Source organism: Somniosus microcephalus, chromosome 7, assembly GCF_052327205.1.
Source record: "Somniosus microcephalus isolate GS21.2 chromosome 7, FLI_Smic_1.0, whole genome shotgun sequence".
NCBI lineage: Eukaryota > Metazoa > Chordata > Chondrichthyes > Squaliformes > Somniosidae > Somniosus > Somniosus microcephalus.
In genome coordinates, this window is record NC_140993.1 from 77,181,300 (window position 1) to 77,201,346 (window position 20,047).

Consider the following 20,047-nt stretch of genomic DNA (forward strand, 5'->3'; position numbering starts at 1 on the left):
GTAACGTGGGTGGCTGCAAGATGCTAAGTTTCCTGGCAATTGGGCCTGCAAATTAGTTGGGACATCCCTGTAGAATAAGAAAAGGAGTATGTTCATATGATGACAGGATTCCCTTCTAATAGAGGTGATGTGCCATAAGAGCTGTTGTGTACCATATGCTTATGCTAGTAAAGATGATGTTACTTGTGAAAGAGCTGAAAGTTTGTCTGCGTGCTTTTCATAGACATACTGCTTTGGTGGAAATTCTGTCCCTTCCATCAATCTACTCCCAGCACCTGCTCTGATGTGCACAGGGATGTGAAAAATGTATTTAAACGAGCAGAGCTTGGGATAGCTAGCACTGCATGCCAGTTCAACGGTTGACCCTGCGTGTGCTCAAATTTGGCCCTTCTGAACTTAATTCATAAATACACATCAATATAACATTTTGCCCCAACCTCCCAAAACAGTCATGCAGTGATACAATGGCAAAGCTTGATAAAATTGAATTGACATCAATTTTGCTCTTTTTGTTTTAAAATTTATAGAACATTGATTTCAGTGAGCTTAAGGAATTGTGTTGAAATATTTCAGATACTGAGCTTATGGTGAACCATCAATTATTTGTCCCATTTTTATATAGTTCCTGCAAAATTTGTGTAAAGTTTTAAAATGTACTTTTATATCAGCACCTGAGTTACTGTGCTTCAGTTGAATTGTTTTAGACTTTACTCAACTTTTCTATTGCTTAATGGTACCCACAATGGAGGGGGTTCCGTTTAAAACGAATTTACTTGCTTTAACGTATTCACAAGGGTTTGATTTGTCTCGATGGCACCAGGAAGCTTCTAATTTTGATTGTTGGAGATGCATAAACTGGTTAATTTATACACTTCTGAATGTTCTGTTTTGCTTGCCTTGCTGTGTATCTAGGTCTGGAATGGGAGAGCATTTCCACATGTTTTAACTGGATGGTCCCTTTTGCTAAGACACTGAGTGAAAGCGATCCATTAAAATTAAAAAATTTCAAGCAAGTGGCAGATGAGGACAGGCATAACATCCAGACGCATACAAAGTATCTGGACATGCTGGTGAGTTATTTTAACTTATATTATCCATTCTTAGGGTGGGGAGGGTGGAAAATCATCTAAGGACATTGTCCCTTTGCCCTTGAGGAGCTGGTTTAGGAGTGATGTAGAATGGTTACAGCACAGTAGAAGGCCATTCGGTCTGTCGAGCCCGTGCCGGCTCTCTGCAAGAGCACTTCAGCTAGTCCCATTCCCCCGCCCTTTCCCCGTAGCCCTGCAAATTGTTTTCCTTCAGGTACTTGTCCAGTTCCCTTTTGAAAGCCACGATTGACTCTGCCTCCACCACCCTTTTCAGGCAGTGCATTCCAGATCACAACCACTCGCTGCATAAAGTTTTCCTTCATGTCGCCTTTGGATCTTCTGCCAATCACCTTTAAATCTGTGTCCTGGTTCTCGACCCTTCCGCCAATGGGAACAGTTTCTCTATATCTACTCTGTCTAGACCCCTCATGATTTTGAAGACCTCCATCAAATCTCCTCTTGTTTTTTCTGCCCCCTCCCAGTTCCTGTCTGATTTTTATATTCCAGGCAGTACCCTTGATTCTCTGATTACGGGAGGTACGAAAGATTTTGAGTGGCAACCCACATAAAACAAATTCAAGCCTAATGACCTCAAGCAGCACCAAGCTGAAGTGTTAAGAGGGAAGGGAAGTGGTTGGGTTGTGCAGGAGGCTTGCATGGAACTTCAGCTTCTTTTCAAAGAATGAAACCTGTGGGGGTGAATTTCTGCAGAGGATTCTCCCTCTTTGCTGTAACTTTGGTAGTAGAGCTGCAGATACCTTTGGTGGGGGGTGGAGAGAGGAAACTGTTGATTTTTTGGGGGGTTTCCTGCACCTCTTCTGCCAGAAGGTAATCTTGCAGTTTTCCCTCCACAAGGTTAGGACTATCTTGCAGCAACTAGTCTTCTGAGCCCCTCAATATCCGCTCATCTTGAAGCACTATAGTCTCATTTTAAGGTATCTGATTAACAGACTTCACAGAAACCCCACAGTGCAGATAGAGGCCATTTCGGCCCATCGAGCCTGCACCGACACATATCCCACCCGATCCCCGTAACCCCTACACCAACACATATCCCACCCTATCCCCGTAACCCCACGTATTTAATCCCCCTAACACTAAGGGTCAATTTATCATAGCCAATCATCCTAACCCGCACATCTTTGGACTGTGGGAGGAAACCGGAGCACCCGGAGGAAACCCATGCAAACACGGGGAGAATGTGCAAACTCCACACAGACAGTCACCTGAGGCCGGATTCGAACCCGGGTCCCTGGCGCTGTGAGGCAACAGTGCTAACCACTATGCCACCGTGCTGCCCTTGCTTGGCGAAAATAGGTTGTTACTGTGTAGCTTCTTGCAAATATTGTTGAGGAAACTCAAAGTGGGGTCAACAACAACAACTTACATTTATATAGTGCCTTTAATGTAATACGAGTTGCATCTCAACAGAGCTGGGGCCACTGTCGTTGTGGGGGAGGGGTGTTGGTTTTCTATTGCTGTTGGGGAGGGTTTAAACTAATTTGGCAGGGGGATGGGCACCAGGATGTAGCATTAGGAGAAACAAGGTGCACAAAGGATTGGGAGATGGACAACATTAGAGTAAGAAATAGTACGGTATTAGGTGGGGTCAGACTAAGAGAATATAAGAAGGTCTAAGATGGGTTTACAGTGCATGTGTGTGAATGCACGAAGGAAATGAGAAGCAAAGAGTGAGCATAATAATGGATTGACAGCTAACATAAAAGGGAATCCAGAAGTCTTCTATAGGTATAAATAGTAAATGGGTAGTTACAGGAGGGGTGGGGCCAATTTGGGACCAAAAAGGAGACCTACGCATGGAGGCAGAGGGCATGGCTGAGGTACTAAATGAGTACTTTGCATCTGTCTTTATAAAGGAAGACGATGCAGCCAAAGTCATTATGAAAGAGGAAGTAGTTGAGATATTGGATGGGATAAAAATTGATAGAGGAGGTACTAGAAAGGCTGGCTGTACTTAAGGTAGATAAGTCACCAGGACTGGATGGGATGCATCCTAGGATGCTGAGGGAAGTAAAAATGCAAATTGCAGAGGGACTGGCCATAATCTTCCAATCCTCCTATGATACGGCGATGCCAGAGGATTTGAGAATTACAAATGTTACACCCTTGTTCAAAAGGGTGTAAAGATAAACCCAGCAACTACAGGCCAGTCAGTTTAACCTCGGAAGCTTTTAGAAATGATGATCCGGGACAAAATTAACAGTCACTTGGACAAGTGTGGATTAATTAAGGAAAGCCAGCACGGATTTGTTAAAGCCAAATCGTGTTTAACTAACTTGATCTAGTTTTTTTGATGAGGTAACAGAGAGGGTTGATGAGGGCAATGTAGTTGACGTGTACATGGCGTTTGATAAAGTGCCACATAATAGGCTTGCCAATAAAGTTGAAGCCCATAGAATAAAAGGGACTGGCAGCATAGATACGAAATTGGCTAAGTGACAGGAAACAGAGTAGTGGTGAACGGTTGTTTATCGGACTGGAGGAAGCTACACAGTGGTGTTTCCCAGAGGGCGGTATTAGGACCACTGCTTTTCTTGATATATATTAATGACTTGGACTTGGGAGTACAGGGCACAATATCAATTTATAGATGACACAAAACTTGGAAGTATAGTGAATAGTGAGGAGGATAGTGATAGATTTCAAGAGGACATAGACAGGCTGGTGGAATGGGCGGATGCGTGGCAGATGAAATTTAACGCAGAAAAGTGCGAAGTGATACATTTTGGTAGGAAGAATGAGGAGAGGCAATATAAACTAAAGGGTACAATTCTAAAGGGGGTGCATGAACAGAGAGACCTGGGGATATGTGTGCACAAATCGTTGAAGGTGGCAGGGTAGGTTGAGAGTGTTTAAAAAAAGCATACGGGATCCTGGGCTTCATAAATAGAGGCATAGAGTACAAAAGCAAGGAAATTATGATGAACCTTTATAAAACACTGGTTTGACCTCAACTGGAGTATTGTGGCCAATTCTGGGCACCGCACTTTAGGAAGGATGTGAAGGCCTTAGAGAGGGTGCAGAAAAGATTTAAGAGAATGGTTCGAGGGATGAGGGACTTCAGTTACGTGGATAGACTAGCAAAGCTGGGGTTGTTCTCCTTCGAGCAGAGAAGGTTTAGAGGAGATTTGATAGATGATCAAAATCATGAGGGGTCTGGACAGAGTAGATAGAGAGAAACTGTTCCCATTGGCAGAAGGGTCAAAAACCAGAGGACACAGATTTAATGTGATTGGCAGAAGAACCAAAGGCAACATGAGGAAAAACTTTTTTACGCAGCGACTGATTAGGATCTGGAATGCACTGCCTGAAAGGATGGTGGAGGCAGATTCAATCATGGCTTTCAAAAGGGAATTTTATAAGTACCTGAAGGCTAAAAATTTGCAGGGCTATGGGGAAAGGGCAGGGGAGTGGGACTAGCTGAAGTGTTCTTGCAGAGAGTCGTCACGGGCTCGATGAGAGCCTCCTTCTGTGCTGTAACCATTCTATAATTCTATGATAAAGCGTCCCTAGGTGCTTCACAGGAGTGTTCAGAGAAAATTTGACACCGAGCCACATAAGGAAGTATTAAGACACTTGGCCAAAAGCATGGTAATGGAGGTAGGTAGCATCTTTAAAGAGGGGAAAGAGGCAGAGACGTTTAGAGAGGGAATTCTCGAGGTATGGCTGCCAATGGTGGGTTGAAGGAAATCGGGGATGCAGAATAGACCAGAATTGTTGGGGTGGTAGAATTTGGAGATGGGAAGGGGCAAAGCCATGGAGGGATTTGAACACAAGGATGAAAATGTTAAATTTGAGCTGTTGCTGGATTAGGCGCGATGGTAGGTTAGCGAGCACGGGTGATGGGTGAACGGTATGAGTTTAGGATATGGACAGCAGAATTTTGGTTAAAGTAAACTGAGGGTGGCAGAGCATTGGAATAGTCAAGTCTGGAGTTAACAAAAGCATGAGTAGAAGGAAGTCTCGAGTTGCCCTGGTGATTTCTGGCTAGCCAGAAAATGACCAGGAGATTTATTCGACCTCTCAATTTATTAAACTCTGCTTTGGTTTGCCCAAGATCACAAGACTCTTTTCAAAATACCAACCCTACTGTCTCATGAGTCCATTGTCCTGAGCCATTCTTGGTTTACACCAGAGGTGGCTATGCTAGTACAGGAGGAGACACCTTGTGATGTGATGTAATGTCTACAATATGCCAGGCAGAAGAGAGGATTTGGCTTGGGGAAGTGACCAGCAGGAAGATACAGTAGAAAATGAATAGGGCAACTCTTGGGAAGTTGCAGAACTCCAGGATCACAGATGCCCATGACCAGGGCCAGTAAGGTGTTCTGAGTAGTTTAAAGTCAGCATGGAGACCAAAGAGTAATCCAGTGTCTGGAAGGAAGTTGCATAACAGTTGAGAATAGTCTTTTGCTTCAGATGGTTAGAGAACCAGGGCAACAGCAGGAACAATGTAGAAAGCATGGACTATTTTGATGTGTGATGTACCAGTTCCTGGAGGAGGTAGGATTGCAATTTGCTTCTGCTGCCCGAAACCACACTAATACGCTGTGTTGAGCCTCTAAGAACTTTCAGTATACAAATTCAGTTATTCTCCCTCGCTACTTAGATTGGGGATGTTTTACAAATAATTAACTCCTACAAATAATAACTCACTCCTGGCTGGCCTCCCACATTCCACCCTACCTAAACTTGAGGTCACCCAAAACTTGGCTGCCCGTGTCCTAACTCGCACCAAGTCCCGTTCGCCCATCGCCCCTGTTCTCGCTGACCTACATTGGCTCCTCAAGCAGCGCCTCAATTTCAAAATTCTCATCCTTGTTTTCAAATCCCTCCATGGCCCCGACCCTCCCTATCTCTGTAACCCCCTCCAGCCCCACAACTCTCAGATATCTGCCCTCTTGAGCATCCCCGATTATAATCACTCACCCTTTGGTGGCCGTGCCTCTTGTTGCCTAGGCCCTAAGCTCTGGAATTCCCTGCCTAAACCTGTCCGACTTGCTACCTCTCTTTCCTCCTTTAAGACCCTCCTTAAAACCTACCTCTTTGACCAAGTTTTTGATCACCTGCCCTAATTTATCCTTATGTGGCTCGGTGTCAAATTTGTCTTCAAATACCCGTGCAGCGCCTTGGGACGTTTTACTACGTTAAAGGCGCTATATAAATACAAGTTGTGGAGATGGATTTCTAGGATAGTAATGTCACCACATGAATTAGTTTGATGGTATGACCATAAAGTACTGGGTCTTTGGCCAGTAGCTGGGTCTTCGTGTTGGCAAATTCAGCTGAATAACCCAGTATTGCCAACCCTACCACCTCAAATCAGGAGACAAACTCTTAAAAAAAAAATTTTTTTAAAAATCATGAGATTAGGTGCAGAAATCATGACTTGCTCTTTTTTTTCCCGACCCAACCCCTCACTTAACCTTTGCTCCCAGACAGGAAGCGCATTCGGCCTTCACTAACTGATTGCTGACGTAACGATTAGGTCATACGGCCCCTCGAGCCTGCTCTGTCATTCAATAAGATCATGGCTGATCTTCAACCTCAACTCTACTTTCACTGCCTCTTCCCATATCCCTTGATTTGCCAAGAGTCCTAAAATCTAACAATCTCAGCCTTGAATATACTCAACAACTGAGCACCCACAGCAATGTTCCCCCTAACTTTTTTTGGGGTGCGCAGCCCTTTTAAGTGGCTGTGCAGCACTTTCACGAATCAAACCTGGGAAAAGCCAGTCCCGGGCTGCGCGAGACCGGCGGAGTGCTGCGTGGCCGGGCGGGAACCTTGATCCACAGCTTGCTGGGGTAGAGAATTCCAAAGATTGACAACCCTGAGTGAAGAAATTTCTCATCTCTGTCCTAAGTGATCGACCACATCCTGAGACTATGCCCCCTAGTTCTAAAACTTTACGGAGGCCGAAGCCGGCCACTTGAGAATGAGGACTCCCTGACTTCTGCAAAATTAAGATGTTCTGGACATCATTTTAGGGAATGAAGCTGGACAGGTGGAAGGGGTATCAGTGGGAGAGCATTTTGGTGGTAGTGATCATAATTCAGTTAAATTTAGTGCAGTTATAGAAAAGGACAAAGATAGACCAGGAGTAAAAGTTCTCAATTGGGGAAAGGCCAATTTTACTCAGCTGAGATGTGATATCAAAAGTGGACTGGAAACAGCTACTTGAAGGTAAATCAGTGTCACAGCAGTGGGAGGCATTCAAGGAGGAGATGGTGTGGGTTCAAAGCAAATATGTTCCCACAAAAAAAAGGGTGGGACTCCCAAATCTAGAGCCTCTGGATGTCAAGGGGCATACAAGGTAGGATAGGGCAAAAAAGGAAAGCTTATGTCAGATACTGAGAGCTAAATACTGCAGAAAGCCTATGAGTTTAGAAAGTGTATGGGTGAAATTAAAAAGGAAATTAGGAAAGCATGAAAAAAAATTGGCAAGTAAAATCAAGGAAAACACAAAAATGTTTTATAAATGCATAAAGAGCAAGAGGATAACTAAGAATAGGGCCTATTAGAGACCAAAAAGGTAACCTGTGCGTGGAGGCGGAAGACGTGGGTACGGTTCTTAATGAGTACTTTGCGTCTGTCTTCACAAAAGAGGGACGATGCAGACATTGTAGTTAGAGGTGGAGTGTGAAATATTAGGTAAGATAAACATAGTGAGAGAAGATTTATAAGGGGTTTAGCATTTTTGAAAGTAGACAAATCGCCAGGCCCTGGATAAAATGTATCTCTAGCTGTTAAAAGAAGCAAGGGAGGAAATGGCGGAGGCTCTGACAATCATTTTCCAATCCTCTCCGGCTACAGGTCGACTGCTAATGTACCCTTTTTTTAAAAAAGGGAGAAAGACATAGACAGTAATTACAGGCCAATCAGCCTAACCTGGTGGGCAAATTATTGGAAAAAATTCTGTGGGCCAATATTAATCGTCATTTAGAAAGGCACGGATTAATCAAGGACAGTCAGCATGGATTTGTTAAGGGAAGGATGTGTTAGACTAACTTGATTTGAATTTTTTGAGGAGGTAACGAGGGTCAATATGAAGGTAGCACATTGGATATAGTTTACGTGATTTTAGCAAGGCTTTTGATAAGGTCCCACATAGGAACAGGAGTAGGCCATTCAGCCCCTCGAGCCTGTTCTGCCATTCATGAGATCATGGCTGATCTGCGACCTAACTCCATATACCTGCCTTTGGCCCCTATCCCTTAATACCTTTGGTTAACAAAAAACTATCATCTCCGATTTAAAATTAACAATTTCTCTAGCACCAATTGCCGTTTGCTGAAGAGAGTTCCAAACTTCTACCACCCTTTGTGTGTAGAAGTGTTTCCTAATTTCACTCCTGAAATATCTGGCTCTAATTTTTAGACTATGCCCCCAGTCTTAGAATCCCCAACCAGCGGACAGAGTTTCTCTCTATCTACCCTATCTGTTCCCCTTAATATCTTAAACATCGATCAGATCACCTCTTAACCTTCTAACTTCTAGGGAATACAACCCTAATATGTGTAATCTCTCCTTGAAACTTAACCCTTGAAGTCCAGATATAATTCTGGTAAACCTATGCTGCACTCCCTGCAAGGCCAATATATCCTTCCTAAGGTGTGGTGCCCAGAACTGCTCACAGTACTCCAGGTGTGGTCCAACAGGGCTTTGTATAGCTGCATCATAAAACTTCTATCCCCTTGTACTCTCGTCCTTTAGCTCTAAAGGCCAGTATTCCATTAGCCTTTTTGATTATTTTCTGTACCTGTTCATGACATTTTAATGATCTATGTACCTGGACCCCCAAGTCTCTTTGGACCTCCCATTGTTTTTCACTTTTCACCATTTAGAAAGTTCCCTGTTCTATCCTTTAGGTCCAAAGTGGATGATCTCACATTTGCTTACACTGGGCAAAACTGTGGCAAATGGATTTCATTCACTTAATCTATCAATATCCCTTTGTAATGCTTTCATCTACACTGTCTACAATGCTGCATATCTTTTATCAACAACAAATTTAGATATGACTTTATGCCATCATCTAAGACATTAATAAATACGGTGAATAGTTGAGGCCCCAACACAGACCCCTGCGGCCACCAGTCACATCCTGCCAGTTGGAGCACCTACCCATTATCCCTACTCTGGCTCATGCCGCTCAGCCAATTTCCTAACCAGGTCAATAATTTGCGCTTAATTCTGTGGGCTTCTACCTTATCACCTCCTCAAAAAATTCAGTCAGGTTTGTCGGGCATGACCCACCTTTCACAAATCTATGCTGGACACATGGCAGACTGGTCAGAAAAGTAAAAGCCCACAGGGTCCAAGGGGCAGTGGCATGTTGGATCCAAAATTGGCTCAGTGGCAGGAAGCAAAGGCTAATGGTTGACGAGCATTTATCAATGATTTAGACTTCAGTTTAGGGGGCATGAGTAAGAAGTTTGCAGATGATACAAAAATTGGCCGTGTGGTTGATAGTGAGGAAGATAGCTGTAGACTGCAGGAAGATATCAATGGTCAGGTGGGCAGAAAAGTGGCAAATGGAATTCAACCCTGAGAAGTGAGGTAATGCATTTGGGGAGGGATAACAAGGCAAGGGAATAAACAGTACATGGTAGGATAGTGAGAAATATAGAGGAACAGAGGGATCTTGACGTGCACGTCCACATATCCCTGAAGGGAACAGGTTAAGAAGGCATACAGGATACTTTCCATTATTAGTCAAGGCATAGAATATAAAAGCAGGAAGGTTACGCTTGAACTACATAAAACACTAGTTAGGCCACAGTTAAGAGTACTGTGCAGAGTTCTGGTCACCACATTACAAGAAAGATGTGATTGCACTAGGAGTGTACAGAGGAGATTTACGAGGATGTTGCCGGGACTGGAGAATTTTAGCTATGAGGAAAGATTGGATAGGCTGGGGTTGTTTTCTTAGGAACAGGGGAGGCTGAGGGGAGACTTAATTCAGGTGTATAATATTGAGGCCTAGATAGAATGGATAGGAAGGACCTATTTCCCTCCAGAGGGCATAGATTTAAAGTAATTGGTAGAAAGGGTGGTCGAGGAAAAAACCCTCAATGCATTTAAAAAGTATTTGGATATGCACTTGAAGTGCCGTAACCTACAGGGCTACAGACCAAGAGCTGGAAAGTGGGATAGCTATTTTTTGGCCGGCACAGACAAAAAGCGCCGAATGGCCTCCTTCTGTGCTGTAAATTTTTATGATTCTATGTTGGTGGGTAAGGAGGAGGAGGAGACAGGTTGGGCTGGGCCGAGTGTCAACAGAAGCAGCGCACCCCCCACCCACCCTGGGCCTTGCCCTCCCGGCTCACCTTCAGGTAGCTCCATGGTTCGAGCTCAACTCCGGGAGTGGGGCAGTCAGTTCAGCTGCCCCATCCTATAGTCGCACTGACTCAAAGAAAGCGCACAGGCCCTCGCCTCCCATCCACGTTGCTCATGTCTCTCAGGGCAGAAGCTGTAATGTTGTTACAATGGAGACACTTTCCATCGGCGCAGGATACACCAGCCCATAACTGGCTGGGTGTTTAGAAAATGCACTTATATATTCTCACCATTTGTGTTGATTTGAAAGCTTTGTGAAAGGGCTTGCCGGCCCCGAGGATCCGCTCACCTTTTAGCATGCCACCCTCTGAGGTGGCATTGTAGCCAATCTGAGCAGCTGATCCCTGATGGACAGCAGCCGTAACCAATCTGAGTACTGCCGTGCTATTCAACTCCCGCCCAACGTCATTCCCCGAGAAGGGGGGGGGAAGACACGAGATTTTGCTGTTTAACCCGTCTTGCAATTTAAGTTTCATGAAAAAACATGTGTCTCGCGATTAATTAGCGAGTTGGCAGTACAACCTTTCTGGTGAAAATAATTCTAACTTGTTTACCACCCATAATCTTTTTTTTTTCATTTTGCTAGCTTTAGAATGATAAATTGAGATTACTTAGCACAACTTTTGCATTCACAGATCAATAAATGTTGTTTTACCCTTGATGTTATAAATGCTATCTGCTTATTCAAAAACCTACAACCAACTTGCTTATTTTCAGGAGGAGGTACACATCAGGAAAACAGAGTGTACAACAAGGCTATCTCCTGTGTCCTTAGGAGGGATCTTGACTCCACCTAAAAGCACCGAAAAACCATTGTCTAGCTCAACATTACTGAGTGAGTGAATTTGCTGGAACAGAGAGGACAGAAAATGCCAGACAACTGTGGAATGAATTTCTGAGAACAGGGATTGTATTACTACCATAAGATGCAACTGGAAACTTTAGCAGACCAAAGTTTAATTTTGGAAAAAAAACCTACAGCAATGTATCATGTAATGTTTTGGATTTGTTTTAAAGAGTGAGCAAGCTGGGAGCTGGCTCCAGAACAACACTTCACTTCTGCCTAAGAGACCAATGTGTTGGGACTATCTGGGGGAAGGGAAATGTACACTTTTTAACAAAAGCCAGAGAAGTCTATTGATAACGGATTTTCTGTTCAGATGCACAGTAAGAAAGGCAGCTTGTGCCAATCCATTTAAAATACAGTGGTTTTATTCAGAAAGAAATGTGCATGCCTATTAATTCTGTTCTGGAGTGGGAAGACCAGTAAAGATGTGATTTCATCAGAAAGCCATTACTTTTGGCAGAAAGTTGCATGAAACTCAACTGCTGTGAAATTATGCACTGTAGATGAGAACATGATTAAAACAATGAGGGATCACATGTTGCCCTTTCAAGTTTAAAATGGGGTGGGGGACGAAGATACATTCTACAACAGACTAGCTTTCATCCATCTTTCCCTTCCCAATATTTAACAGTTAAGCACGTTGTAGAAGAACCCCATTCATCACTGATGGATGTCTTTACATACAATCTTAAGCTACCACTGTGAATGACACAAATGCTCACTTACATGCAGTATCAGTAAATATAGGCAAACCTTAAGTAAATCTACTTTTCCGCCACATTCCATGACTTACAGAAGGAACTTGAAACAATTTTTATGCATGCTGGCATTGTAGTTAACTGTACATAGTGTGAACAGTTTGTACTTTATTTTTTTAAATGCAGAGCTATGGTCTTTGGACCTGCACTGGTGCTGTTTTCCTCTTTCAGGATGGTTAAATCCTGGACCCTAAACTAACCAGATGATCAAATGGGGTAGTGAGCTCTTGTTGTCGGAGCCTTAATCTGCAAACGTGCTGTGCAGATAAGTGAACAGGGAGTTCTTAGTTTGGGCTCTGGTTTGTATATACTGCAGTCTAAATGGGACCATGTACAATAAGATGTTATATAGTTAGTATATAAACTTTAAGCAGTTCACAGCAATTCATGCCTCACCGAGCTGGATTATACAACTTAAAAAAATGAAATCTCACTGCCAAAGAGAAACTTACATGAATTTAATGTATTACTGTAAATAGCTTTGTAAAAATGTACAGGAAATTACATGGCTACTGATGCATAGCTATCCAACACCACTATAAAAATACAATATAATATTTTCAATGGTCTACGAAAATATGAACAAAGTGTAAGCTACATACCAGTTGGATATCTTTACATGCCCATGTGTTAAGACCAGAACTATGAAAAAAATACTCGGTGCTGTGAAATTAAAAAAATTTTAATTTGCAATTGAACTGTTTAATTTGCATTTTTCACATCTACATTGGTGACTTTCGTTCTGTATAGTATTTCTGTCTACAGACAGCCAAAAGCAAAACCATGTTTCATATTGACCAAGAAAACATTTTTCCTTCAAATATTGCTTAACAACAAACTTGCTCCAGCCAAATATCTTAACTGAATTATTCATAAATACCAAAAGAAATGATAGCAAATCTTCTGAACATATTACCTATGGATATTTCCAGGGTTTGCACCTAACTTATGGTGTTAAAAGTAAAGTTTTGCCATGGCTTGTAGGAACTTCTTCTTCCTCTTCTGAGCTGCTAGATGTAAAACCTCTTCGGGGTTACTTGAGTTGAGCTCAGATTGGCCAATTGCTTTGATCTAGGAAAGATTTTTAAAAAGAAGAAAAATGTAAAGATGCTATATCATTAAATAGCAGACAACTTAATGTGCGGTGAATGATGCTCAGGTTATTTCAGCCTCACTGCAAGAAAATGTGTGCCATATGTCATTGCACACCTGCACAATGGAGGCTTATTTACAGGACATTTTAAATTTGCAACGTCAAAGTAAATTTTAAAATAATTCTTGGATGTAGAATTACTAATTTGATGAAGCTTCAACTGAAGGAAATAAGTTTAGATGCTGTTGACTTGTGTGTAGATTTTTCTTGCTATTAAAGGTGAGAAATATATCAGTACTAAAGCAAGGGACTTTTCTGAGGTATAGTATGAGGGATTGATGCAGAGCAGGATCCAAGCCTGACCAAAAACACATCTACTGCACAGAGGTGATGTTTCCATTTCACACACCAGCCATCCTTAGAGCCTCTAGTAAATTCTGGGTTTTATTTTGTGTGCACATGTGTACTAGGAAGTTAGGTAAGTCACCCAAACTTATTTGATATAGAACCCATACCACTAAGAAAACATTTTTCATTCCTTTCTCAGAGCTAAGTATTTAAAGTTAAAAAAAGATAGAAAAGCATGGCAGAGAAATAGATCCAGACTGAGTATTGATATTGAATGCCTGAGTTGTATTGGGACTATTTACTCATTCTATTGTACAAAATATTCAATTTCCTCTGTTGATCTACGAGATGTGTTTGAAGTCTTGAACCACTTCCTAATGGGCGAGAGCCCACAGCACAAAACTGCTTATAATCTGATATGAACTGACCAGCTCAAATCAGAGAGGCCATGAGGTTCTTCGACAGCACTTCCCAAACCCATGATCTCTACCAACTAGGAGGACAAGGGCAGCAGGCGCTTGGGAACACCATTACCTCAAGTCCCCCTCCAAGGTCACACACCATCCTGACTTGGAAATATATCACATTCCTTCATCGTCGCTGGGTCAAAATCCTGGAACTCCCTACTGAACAGCACTGTGGGAATACCTTCATCACATGGACTGCAGCGGTTCAAGAAGGCAGCTCACCCCCCATCTTCTCGAGGGCAATCAGGGATGAGCAATAAATGCTGGCCTTGCCAGCAACACTCATCCCATGAATAAAAAAAATCTGCCATGCTTCTGCCGATGTCTACATCATCCTGAAGTCTACAACTATCCTCATCACTATCTACTACGTTGTCAAGTTTCGTATCATTGCAAAATTTATTAATGCTGCTCCCTACACCCAAGTCTAGGCCGTTTATAAAAATTAGAGTAGTGGACCCAAAACTGATCCTTGGGGAACACCTGTACTACATTTCCTCCCACCCCGCTTCCTGTAAGGACTTTATTCCATTCTCCCCGTTTCTGTCTCTGTCACATCTGTTCTGACGATGCCATGTTCCATACTAGTGCTTCTGATATATCTTCCTTTTTCCTCAACCAAGGATTCCCCTCTACTATGGGTGACATGGCCCTCGACTGTGTCCATTCCATTCCCCACACGTCTGCTCTTGCCCTTTCCCCTCCCTCCCAGAACAATAGGGTTCCCCTTGTCCTCGCCTTTCACCCCACCAGTCTCCACATGCAACGGATCATCCTCCGTCATCTCCGGCATGATCCCACTACCAAGCACATCTCCCCTTTCAGCATTTCAAAGGGACCGTTCCCTCAGCCCTGGTCCAGTCCTCAATCACCCCTGACTCCCCTCCCCTTCCCATGCAAGCACAGGAGATGCAATATCTGCCCTTTTAACTCCTCCCTTCCCACCGTCCAGGGCCCCAAACACCCCTTTCAGGTGAAACAACGATTTCCTTGTACTTCTTGCAATTTAGTATACTGTATTCGCTGCTCACAATGCAGTCTCCTCTACATTGGGGAGACCAAACACAGATTGGGTGACCGCTTTGCAGAACACCTCCGTTCAGTCCACAAACGTGACCCCGAGCTTCCGGTTGCCTGTCACTTTAATACTCCGCTCCACTCCCTCTGTCCTCAGCCTATTAGTGTTCCACCGAAGCTCAACGGAAACCCGCGGAACAGCACCTCATCTTTCAATTAGGCACTTTACAGCCTTCTGGACTCAACATCGAGTTCAACAATTTCAGACCATAACCTCGGCCCCATTTTTTCCAAGACAGCAGCTGTTGATGATTCTGCTATTCCTATTTACACCTCTTCTAAACCCATCTTTTGTTTCTTTACTTGTCCCATTACCATCTCCTTTTGCGTTACACCATCATCCCTTTTGACATTTACTCTCTCCTGCCTTCCACCCTATCATAGACCTTCCCTTTTGTTCTTTCCTCCCCTCCCCTCTTTCCCTGCACTTGCTCAAAATCTGCTATATCTCTATAACTTATTCCAGTTCTGACGAAAGGACATTGACCTGAAATGTTAACTCTGTTTCTCTCCCCACAGATGCTGCCTGACCTGCTGAGTATTTCTAGCATTTTCTGTTTTTATATTTCAATATAAAACATGTTGTACAAAACTTTTTTTTTTTTTTTTTTTAAAGCATCACCAGGGTTCACATGACAGTTAGGATAAGTTAGGTTCAAAAACTTAGAAGTACATTTGTATAAGCTAAACCATTGGTGCAGAATGCAAGGGGTTCCGTGGGATGAATATAGGAAAATGCAGAAACACAGTAAAGTATGATCAGAGAGAACTAGAAAAAAGCATAGCAAGCAGAAGCTAAACATAGTTAAAAACAAATCTTTCTATATTATAATAGTAAGAGGGCAGTCATAGAAGAGTTGAAAACCATTAAAGATGCAAAACAGGATGAGCACAAGGCTGCACATATTCTGAATAGTTACTTCCTCCAAGTATTCACAACAGAAGACATGAACAATATGCTCTCCCTAAACAGACATAGCCCAAGTAAAATCAATACCTTTAAAATAAAAGGGCTTACAACAAATCACCAGGAACTGATGTTATTTATCCGAGTGCTAAAAGAAACTAGGGAGATTGGCGATGCACTGACAACTATTGAGGGAATCATTGGATACTGGAAAGTTAGAAGTAGATCCGAAACAATGTGGTGCCCATATTCAAAAAGGACAACACTGGCAACTAAAGACCTATTAATCTTCCATACTGCGCAAAATGTTAGAATCAATGAGGGGCAAACATGAGGACTATCGACAATAACCTTGTAAACAATTGAAAAAAATGACTCAGATGGGGAAGATCCTGTCTTACCAACTTCCTTGACTTCTTTAAGGAAGTGACAACCCAAGTGGACTGGAAAGTCCTAGGACATGTTGTACCTAGACCTCTGATAAAGTTCCATACAAAAGGCTACTAGTCAAAGTATGGGGATTCAGGGTAAACCACATGCAACAATTCCTATCTGCAACTTGCAATAATTGTTTGTGCATGTTGTCCACAGAACCCAGTAAGTCAAGTTATGGTGTGTGGAGAAATCAGAATGAAGAATGCAATACACCAGTCATGCTTCCAACTTACTGCTATTTGCCGTTTGTCAGTTTCTCCTCTTTTGTGATGGATGTCTATGAAAATTGTCAAGGAGGTTTTCCATTAGATGGTTACAAACATCAGTACTCACATGGCTAAGTCAATTTTAAGGGCTGTGTTAACTTTCAATAATCATTCACTACCAGCAAAAGTAAACACAAGTACAAAGCGAGGACAACTTTATACAGTATATACATTTTAACTAAATTTAGTAATGACTTTTTTTGCAGCTTGTTTTTGTCTCAAAGTTAAAACCAAACTGCAATCACAACCTGGGGTCACTTAGACATTTATCTGTGCAGTGACTTTGTAATCTTCCAAAAATATTCAAATGTAATTTTTTTGTTTCAATTTAGACCAACATCTTTGCCTCCAAAACACTGAAACTAACTGGTTACAGTTCAATGGAAAACATTTAAGATGTTTTACTCTCAATTACTCCTTCAGTGTACTTGTAGCTGTTAATTTAAAATAAAGTGGTGTGAAAATGCAATTTTAAGGACGCCTTTGCAGTTACACAATTCCAGACCCCTCCTGCCTTTCTTGTCCAGATAAATTCTTTGCTGCCATCCAATTTCGTGTCCAAATCAAGAACTAATGGTAAGAAGAGTCAGTCATCCCTGCAGCAAACCTGCAATCTACAGAAAGGAGAGAGAAAACAGGGAACTGCAGGCCAGTTAGCCTGACATCAGCTGTCGGGAAAATGGTGGAATCCATTGTTAAGGAAGTGGTAACAAGGTAAAGGGGAGCCAGTGGATGTAGTATATTTGGATTTCCAAAAGGCATTTGATAAGGTACCACATAAAAGTTTGTTACGCAAGATAAGGGCTCATGGGGTTGGGGGTCATGTATTAGCATGGATAGCGAATTGGTTAGTGGACAGAAAACAGAGTAGGGATAAACGGGTCATTTTCAGGTTGGCAGGCTGCAACTGGTGGAGTGCCACAAGGATCAGTGCTTGGGCCTCAGCTATTTACAATCTATATTAATGACTCAGAGATGAAGGAATATAGTGTAATGTATCCAAGTTTGCTGACGATACAAAGCTAGGTGGGGAAGTAAGCTGTGAGGAGGACACAAAGAGCCTGCAAAGGGATATAGACAAGTTAAGTGAGTGGGCAATAAGGTGGTAGATGGAGTATAATGTGGGAAAATGTGAGGTTATTCACTTTGGTAGGAAGAATAGGAAAACAATATTTTTTAAATGGTGATAAACTATTAAATGTTGGTGTGCAGAGAAATTTAGGTGTAGTAGTACAAGAAACTGAGAGTTAGCGTGCAAGTACAGCAAGCAATTATGAAGGCAAATGGCATGTTGGCCTTTATTGGAAGGGAGTTGGAGTACAAGAGTAAGGAGGTCTTGCTACAATTGAGACCACACCTGAAATACTGTGCACAGTTTTGGTCTCCTTATCTAACGGACCTGACTGGAATGAGGCAGCACCGGAGGTAAATAAAAGCAGCAGCGAGGCTCGAGAGGCATACCAGTCTCCGAGCTCAGAGGGAGAGAAGTAAAAAGTAATCAAAGTGTGACATCACCAGAAAGCAGGTAATTGATTGGTTGGTGAGTATTTCTTTTTAAACTTTAACTCTGTGGTTTATAATTTTTACGGTCTCTGTGGTGTAGCGCAGACTGTTGGTAAACCAGGCCCCTTAAGTATATCATTTAACTGTCGTGTAATTGGTGGGATTGATTTGATTTAATTTAATTGCAATTAAAGGGTAAGTCATGGCAGGAGAGCTCGGCCTCATGGCATGCTCCTCTTGCGCTATGTGGGAACTCAGGGACACTTCCTGTGTCCCTGACAACCATGTGTGCGGGAAGTGTATCCAGCTGCAGCTACTGGCAGACCGCATTGCAGCGCTGGAGCTGCGATTGGATTCATACTGGACCATTCGCAATGCTGAGGAATTCGTGGATAACACGTTTGAGCAGTTGGTCACACCGCAGGCAAAGGTTGGACAGGCAGAAAGGGAAGGGGTGACCAACAGACAGAGTAGTAGGCGCAGGCAGGTAGTGCAGGGGTCCCCTGTGGACATCCCCCTCTCAAACAGATATACCGCTTTGGATACTGATGGGGGTGATGGCTTATCAGAGGAAGGCAGCAGCAGCCAACTTCCTGGCACCAGGGGTGGCTCTACTGCACAGGACGGGAGGAAAAAGAGCGGGAGAGCTATAGTAATAGGGGATTCTATTGTAAGGGGAATAGATAGGCGTTTCTGCGGCCGCAAACGAGACTCCAGGATGGTGTGTTGCCTCCCTGGTGCAAGGGTCAAGGATGTCTCAGAGCGGCTGCAGAACATTTTGGAAGGGGAGGGTGAACAGCCAGTTGTGATGGTGCATATAGGTACTAACGATATAGGTAAAAAACAGGATGAGGTCCTAAAAGCTGAATATAGGGAGTTAGGAGGTAAATTTAAAAATAGGACCTCAAAGGTAGTAATCTCAGGATTGCTACCAGTGCCACGTGCTAGTCAGAGTAGAAATTGAAGGATATTTCAGATGAATACGTGGCTAGAGGAATGGTGCAGGGGGGAGGGATTCAAATTCCTGGGACATTGGAACTGGTTCTGGGGGAGGTGGGACCAGTTCAAACCGGACGGTTTGCACCTGGGAGGGCCGGGACCGATGTCCTAGGGGGAGTTTTTGCTAGTGCTCTGGGGGAGGGTTTAAACTAAAATGGCAGGGGGTTGGGAACCTCAACAGGGGGACAGAGGAAAGGGAAAGAAGGATAAAAGCAAAAGATAGGAAGGAGAAAAACAAAAGTGGCAGTCAGAGAAATCAACGGTTTAAATAAAACATGGCCACAGTAAATAATAATTCTAATAGGTCTAAGAGCGTTAAAAAAACAAGCCTGAAGACTTTGTGTCTTAATGCAAGGAGCATTCGGAATAAGGTGGATGAATTAGCTGCACAAATAGAGGTAAACGAATATGATTTGATTGGGATTACGGAAACATGGCTCCAGGGTGGCCAAGGCTGGGAACACAACATCCAGGGGTATTCGATATTCAGGAAAGATAGGCAAAAAAGGAAAGGGAGGTGGGGTAGCATCGCTGGTTAAAGAAGGGATTAAAACAATTGTAAGGAAGGATATTAGCTCTGATGATGTGGAATCTGTATGGGTAGAACTGAGAAATACCAAGGGGCAGAAAACGTTAGTGGGAGTGGTATATAGACCTCCAAACAGTAATGCGCAGGTTGGGGATGGCATTAAAAGGGAAATTAGAGAAGCGTGCAATAAGGGCACAGCAGTCATCATGGGTGACTTTAATCTACATATAGATTGGGCTAACCAAATTAGTAACAATACTGTGGAGGAGGAATTCCTGGAGTGTTTACGGGATGGTTTTCTGGACCAGTATGTCGAGGAACCAACCAGAGATCAGGCCATCTTAGACTGGGTATTATGTAATGAGAA

General features: G+C 42.9%; 2 protein-coding genes across 8 annotated transcripts in view; one reads left to right on the forward strand and one right to left on the reverse strand.

Moving 5' to 3' along the window:
* ccne2 (cyclin E2) overlaps window positions 1-12,754 on the forward strand; it is a 38,909-nt gene extending 26,155 nt beyond the window's left edge. Inside the window, exons 10-11 of the mRNA XM_085992635.1 lie at window positions 913-1,070; window positions 11,169-12,754. Of these exons, the coding sequence (XP_085848761.1) occupies window positions 913-1,070; window positions 11,169-11,294 (284 nt within the window). The 3' untranslated portion in view covers window positions 11,295-12,754. The remainder of the gene's footprint in view (window positions 1-912; window positions 1,071-11,168) is intronic.
* ints8 (integrator complex subunit 8) overlaps window positions 1-20,047 on the reverse strand; it is a 170,973-nt gene that overhangs the window by 25,866 nt on the left and 125,060 nt on the right. For 4 of the 7 annotated variants that reach the window (XM_085992632.1, XM_085992633.1, XM_085992631.1 and 1 more), the window contains 2 exons: window positions 16,617-16,660; window positions 12,723-13,127 (listed from right to left, as the gene is read on the reverse strand). In XM_085992632.1, the coding sequence (XP_085848758.1) occupies window positions 13,011-13,127; window positions 16,617-16,660 (161 nt within the window). In that variant the 3' untranslated portion in view covers window positions 12,723-13,010. The other 3 variants (XR_015078983.1, XR_015078982.1, XM_085992630.1) reach the window with 2 other exon arrangements.